Here is a 6,629-nt window from a genome sequence, read left to right on the forward strand (position 1 = left end):
GCCAAGTGGCCTGTGCAAGGTCATATAGTAATAAATGCAAAGGCAGGGCGATGGATTGGAATAAATTATAACAATGGAGCAGAGAGGTGCCCATCTGGGGGGAGGAAGGCAGCCCGCCGGAAGCCCTCTATCCCCGCAGTATGTAATCCAGCTATAAGTCTTAATCTTTGATGTTGACCCCAGGCAAGGCTGAGGGTGACCCCACCTGCGACAGACCCAAAGCCCAACCAAGGTGTCCAGGGGGAGCGCACAGTCCCCCCCAAACCTCCATCAGCTTCCAAAAGCATCCGCAGTCAAACATGGAAGGGAAATCGTGGTTTTACTTACTACGCAGCTTCAAGACAAGTTCTGCAGAAACCGACCGCCCCCTCCTCCCAAAACTGTCGGCTACCTCGGAGCGCCAGCTCGGCCCCACTAGGTGCCCTCCCGGTTAATGCGAGGGTTCTGGCGAACGAGAACTAAACGGAATGGGGAGGGAGGCTTGGGACGGAGAAACTGAGGCAGGGTCGTTCGGGGTGGGAGCGGGGAGAGGCAGAATCTCCCGGCTGCTTGTTTACCGGGCGCTCTCCCTCCCCCCGCCCAATCCCTGCAAAACCCGGGTCGCCAGGCCTGGCTGGGGGCGGGAGGGGTGGGATGGAGGAAGATGGTACTGTTGGTGCCTGAGAGGCCTCACCCCCCCACGGCCCGGGGTGGGGGGCGCACGGAGCCCGGCTCGCCCCAGCCCCTGCCCCCAGAGGTCTCCAGGCGGCAGGGGACGGGTATCCGTCCATCCCCGCACCCTCCGTCCCGGGGCGGGACCGGGGGGCGGAGCGGGCCGGTGACCTGCAGTGACGCGAGCCCCGCCCGCTCATATAGAGGCGCCCCGGGACCGCAGGGACCGTGCTTCGCCGCCGCCGCCGCCGCCGCCGCGTCCACCACCCGGCCCGCTGCCGCAGTTCCCAGCATCAGCACCAGCGCCGCCGCGTCCACCATCAGCGCCGCCGCCATGCGGGAGATCGTGCACCTGCAGGCCGGCCAGTGCGGCAACCAGATCGGAGCCAAGGTACGCGAGGGACCGGGCCTGGGGAGGCGGTCGAGAGATGCGGAGCGCGGTCCACCGAGCTCCGCAGAGCTCCTCCACCATGGGCCTTTTGGGGGACGGGCCCCCCCAGGGGGCCAGCACCCCAGGGACGGTGGGGGAGGGCGCGGGGGGCAGGGCCAAGCTGGGAACAAAGAGGCCTATGGGGGTGGGGCCCAGGCTTCTGTCCGCTTGCCACAGCTGGCCTCACAGCTGGCCCACTGTCCCCTCCACACGCACAAAGAGACCCGCCCCTCCCCACGGCAGCAGCCAGGGAGCGCTGACCCCAGCCCGCTGGGCTGAGGTGGTGAGTCGGCTCCACCCCGCCCCCACCGCTCCCTTCTTGCTGCCTCATCCTCGTCCGCCCACTCTGCCTCTAGGTTCCACACTCACCTTGCCTGGGGGACAGGTGGCAGCTAGGGAGGTGAGTGGGGGTCCTGAGCCCAGAAGATGGAGGTGGGGCAGACCTGGCCACCAGCTCCACCTTCTTGGTCCTTACTACCGCCCCCCCCCCCCCAGTTTTGGGAGGTGATCAGTGATGAGCATGGCATCGATCCCACTGGCACATACCATGGGGATAGTGACCTGCAGCTGGAGAGAATCAACGTGTACTACAATGAGGCCACAGGTAAGGGGCAGGGGGCACCTGCCAGAGTGGGGGTGGGGAGGGCCTGGGAGGGGACAGGATACTGGCTCCTGGGGCTGACCAAGCTGCTCTCCATCTGCTTCTCTGCAGGAGGAAATTACGTCCCCAGAGCTGTGCTGGTGGACCTCGAGCCGGGCACCATGGACTCTGTCCGCTCAGGTCCCTTCGGCCAGATCTTTCGTCCTGACAACTTTGTGTTTGGTGAGTCACCATCATGAGATACAGGCAGGGAAGCCCCCACTCCCCAAATTCTTTCACTTCCACATGCTTGGTGAAAATTCTTTTTAAAATTCTTCACCTAGCATCTAAACTCAGGAACCCAGAGGCCAGCGGGGAAAGCGGATACACAGGCCACTGTGGGAATCCAGGGGAGGCATCTGATACAACAAGGGGAGGTGCAGGGTAGGGAAGGCTTCCCGGAGAAAGTAGCATTTTAATTTAACAGTATGAACCTGAGCCAGACTGCGGTGTTCAAATCCCTGTTCTCCCACTTCATGCAGTCGACAAATACTTATTAGCACCTACTGCATACCAGGCCCTACTGTACCCCCTGGGAATATAGCCAAGAATAAAACAGATAAAGCTCTCTGCCCCCACCCCCAAGCTGACATCCTGGTGGAGGGAGCTGGGAAGATAAATAAATGGGAAGAGAAGAGAAATAAATCAAACTCAGCCACTGATTGAGTCATCTTGGTGATTTCGGACAGGCCCTTCAATCTCTCTGTGCCTGTCTCCTCATCTTTAAAACAGGGATTATACAAAAACTTACTTTTCAGGACTGTGAGACTTAGAGCCACTAACACATATAAAGAACTTAGAACAATGCCTAGCACAGAGGAAAAGATAACTAAGCATTTGATGTTTTGTTGTCATTTTTATTATCATTATCACTATTAATGTCTGCAGCCTGAAATGTGAATAGGATTAGGGCTGACCAAAGGGCAATGAAGGGAGGAAAGCTGTGTAAGACAGAGGGATCAGCATATGTGAAGACAGTGGGCACATTTGCAGTCCTCAGATTGAACGGGCCTGCACACTCTGAACAACCGTGTAGGAAACATTTCCTGGTACATCTAGGTCAAGCTAAATGCACATCCCCACCTGACCTCAGGCCCCAGCCTCCCCCTCCCCGAGCGCCTCTCCTCCTAGTACACAGTAGTTTAGTCTGGAGTCTAGGGATTGACAGGACAAGCTATGTGACCTTGGAGGAGTGACTTCCCCTCCCTGGTCTGTGCAAAGATTCAAAAGATGTGAGGGATTCTAGGATGATTATGGGTGGCTCCAGTCGGGCCAAAAGATTCTGTGGCCTCTGGTAGGTGAGGCAGGGGAGTGGTACAAAAGTGTGGACTCAGGAGCCAGACCACCCAGTTCAAATCCTATTCTCTCAGAGCAGGTGACATTGAACAGAGACCTGAAGAGTCAGTCAGGGGAGTACCTGGGGGTAGAGCATTCCAGGCAGAGGGCACAGCACAGGCAAAGGCCCTGGGGCAGGACCAGGCCTGGTGTGTTGGAGGAACAGTGAGGAGGCCCATGTGGCTGGAGCAGAGTGAGCGAGGGGGAGAGAGGGAGGAGGGGAGGGCAGGGAGGGGACGGTGCAGGTCGTGCAGGGCCTTGTAGGCTGTAGGGAGGATTTGGGCTTTTATCCCAGGGAGGTGGGAGTCCTGGAGGGCTGTGGATGGAGAAGGGACAGGACCTGACTCAGGTGCTCACCGGTGCCCTCTGGCTGCTGCAAGGAGAACAGACTGGGGGGAGGCTGTGGGAGGACCAAGGCAGAAGCGACTGTACTGATCCAGATGGGCAATGAGGGGGCCAGACCAGGATGGAAGCAGAGGAGGGGGTAAGAAGAAATGTTACCTGCTCACAAAAATACCAGCCAATATTCTAATCCTAATCCTTGTCCTCTCGAGCTTGCATTCCCCAGTGAAATTACAGACAATAAACATGATTAATTTAAAAAAAACAGGTTTATCACTTCTGCAGAGGGTAACAAAGTCCTAAAGAAGGGGAAAGAGGCAACCATGTAGGTATCTGAAGGAACAGCATTCCAGGCAGAGGGAACAGCATATGCAAAGGCCCTGAGGCAGGACTGTGCGCCGGTGTGTGGCAGGGACAGGAAGGAGGCCTGTGTGCTTGGGGCAGAGTGAACGAGGGGGAGAGAGGGAGGAGGGGAGGGCAGGGAGGGGACGGGGCAGGTCATTCAGGGCCTTGTGGGCCGAAGGGAGGACTTAGGGTTTTACTGAAAGATGAAAGAACTGGGGTGATTTTGAGCTAAGGCAGAACATGATTTAGGTTTTATCAGAATCCTTCTGGCTGCTGGGTGAAGGGAAGCAAGGATGGAACCCGAGAGAACAATTCATAATAATAATAATAACAATAATAATAATGATTTTGTTATTATTATTCAACTATAGGATGGCTGGGAGTGGGGTGGAGGGTGGGCTTTCCCCATATCAGCCTGGGTGTCCCCTCCCCTTCCCTCTTCAGGCCAGTCTGGAGCCGGCAACAACTGGGCCAAGGGCCACTACACAGAGGGTGCCGAGCTGGTGGACGCGGTCCTGGACGTGGTCCGGAAGGAAGCCGAGAGCTGTGACTGCCTACAGGGCTTCCAGCTGACCCACTCGCTGGGCGGGGGCACGGGGTCTGGTATGGGCACCCTCCTCATCAGCAAGATCCGCGAGGAGTTCCCAGACCGCATCATGAACACCTTCAGCGTGGTGCCGTCACCCAAAGTGTCAGACACGGTGGTGGAGCCCTACAACGCCACCCTGTCCGTGCACCAGCTGGTGGAGAACACGGACGAAACCTACTGCATCGACAACGAGGCGCTGTACGACATCTGCTTCCGCACCCTGAAGCTGACCACGCCCACCTACGGGGACCTCAACCACCTGGTGTCGGCCACCATGAGCGGGGTCACCACGTGCCTGCGCTTCCCGGGCCAGCTCAACGCCGACCTGCGCAAGCTGGCCGTGAACATGGTGCCCTTCCCGCGCCTGCACTTCTTCATGCCCGGCTTCGCGCCGCTGACCAGCCGGGGCAGCCAGCAGTACCGCGCGCTGACGGTGCCCGAGCTCACCCAGCAGATGTTCGACGCCAAGAACATGATGGCAGCCTGTGATCCCCGCCACGGCCGCTACCTGACCGTGGCCGCTGTGTTCCGGGGCCGCATGTCCATGAAGGAGGTGGATGAGCAGATGCTCAGCGTGCAGAGCAAAAACAGCAGCTACTTCGTGGAGTGGATCCCCAACAACGTGAAGACAGCCGTGTGCGACATCCCACCCCGCGGCCTGAAGATGGCCGCCACCTTCATCGGCAACAGCACGGCCATCCAGGAGCTGTTCAAGCGCATCTCGGAGCAGTTCACGGCCATGTTCCGGCGCAAGGCCTTCCTGCACTGGTACACGGGCGAGGGCATGGACGAGATGGAGTTCACCGAGGCCGAGAGCAACATGAACGACCTGGTGTCCGAGTACCAGCAGTACCAGGACGCCACGGCCGAGGAGGGGGAGTTTGAGGAGGAGGCCGAGGAGGAGGTGGCCTAGGGCCGCCTCCATCACTTCACGTCAGCACCCTGCTAGGAGGCTGACCTTTGACCCCCTAAGAACCCCCTGCTTCACCTCCCAGCCTGACTCCCCTCTGACCCTACAAACTTGCACCTCTTCCCCAGCCAACCTTTGACCCCTGAGCCCCACTTTATCTCTGACCCCCCTTGAACTCTCCCACCTTGGACACCCCCATGAGCCCTGCTTCACTTCTGACCCTACAAGCCCCATCTTTAACTCCATGATCCCTCCTTCACCCCTGACCTCTCCACCCTTGACCTCCCCATGAGCCCCATTGCACCCCTCAGACCTAGAAGCCCTGGTTTACTTCAACCCCTCCCTCTGAGTCTCTCCCTTCATCTCTGAACTTGCCTCACCTTTGACCCCACAAGTCCCACCCGCCCTCTGAACTGACCACCTTTCTGGCTTCCGTGACCCCCTATTTCCTTCCTGAATTCACTCTGGTCAGCTCCCGCCGACCTTGGTTTTCCAGGGGTGCTGCTGGGGGAGAAAGAAGCCCTGGAGCATGTGGGCAAGAGGGGCTGCTCCCCGACCCTCCCCCCGCCTCACCCTCAATAAATTAATTGTTGTCCTGCCGTGTTTCTGCCGTGTGTACTTTTCATCATCCTGTGGGAAGGTCACGTGAGGGCTCCTCCCTATGGGATGGAGGTGGGTGCTGAAGGAATTTCTAGTCTGGGGGTGGGGAGAGGGCACAGATTTCAGAGTTAGACAGACCAGGCTACGCCACTAACTAACCCTCTGGTGTTGAGCAAGATGCTGGCCCACTCTGAGCCTCGATTGGCTCAGCTGTAAAATGGGCTTACATGTTTTCCCCCCATGCACCACCTCAAGGATGTTTGTAAGGACTCAAGGGCACAGTACCCGGCACTGGGTGGGTTCTTAGCGATGGAGATGCTGCCACTCTCTGTGGGGCATCTTGTGAGAATGGAAAGCTGGAGCAGGGAGTCTCTAGGGAAGGAAGCTGGGGAGATGGCAGCTGGGGGTAGTGCCCGAGGGGCAGTCGTGCCAGAGTCACTGACGTGTGAAGAACTTTGATGGCCTGGCGCATGCCTTAATCTCATAAACCTCACACCAACCCTGTAAGATCTGAAATTTTAGGGAATTCCCTGGCGATCCAGTGGTTAGGACTCCTCACTTTCACTGCAGAGGGCGCAGGTTCGATCCCCGGTCGGGGAGCTAAGGTCCCACAATCTGCACAGCGTGGCCAAAAAACAAAGATCTGAGCTTTTAGAGAGACAAAGTATATAAGTTAGCTCTTGCTGAGTAACAAATTAGCCACCCCCCAAACAATGTAGGGGCTTAAAACAACAGCAGTTACTTATTTTTGCTCCCAACTCTGCAATTTGGGCAGGGCTTGGCAAGG

The 6,629-nt window shown here is 57.9% G+C and overlaps 1 protein-coding gene across 3 annotated transcripts; it reads left to right on the top strand.

The window, feature by feature from the left end:
- Positions 1-867: 867 nt before the first annotated feature.
- TUBB4A (tubulin beta 4A class IVa) lies at positions 868-5,836 on the top strand. Of its 3 annotated transcripts, XM_081231759.1 has the most exons (5): positions 878-1,042; positions 1,438-1,481; positions 1,577-1,685; positions 1,794-1,904; positions 4,188-5,836. In XM_081231759.1, the coding sequence occupies exons 4-5, from the start codon at positions 1,844-1,846 to the stop codon at positions 5,243-5,245; spliced, it is 1,119 nt and encodes a 372-aa protein (XP_081087885.1). In that variant the 5' UTR covers positions 878-1,042; positions 1,438-1,481; positions 1,577-1,685; positions 1,794-1,843; the 3' UTR covers positions 5,246-5,836. The 3 variants fall into 3 exon arrangements, with proteins under 3 accessions (XP_081087884.1, XP_081087886.1, XP_081087885.1); XM_081231760.1 differs by lacking the exon at positions 1,438-1,481 and having other exon boundaries at positions 872-1,042; XM_081231758.1 differs by lacking the exon at positions 1,438-1,481 and having other exon boundaries at positions 868-1,042; positions 1,577-1,904.
- Positions 5,837-6,629: the final 793 nt, after the last annotated feature.

This window comes from Mesoplodon bidens, assembly GCF_964165515.1.
Source record: "Mesoplodon bidens genome assembly, chromosome: 4".
Classification (NCBI taxonomy): domain Eukaryota; kingdom Metazoa; phylum Chordata; class Mammalia; order Artiodactyla; family Ziphiidae; genus Mesoplodon; species Mesoplodon bidens.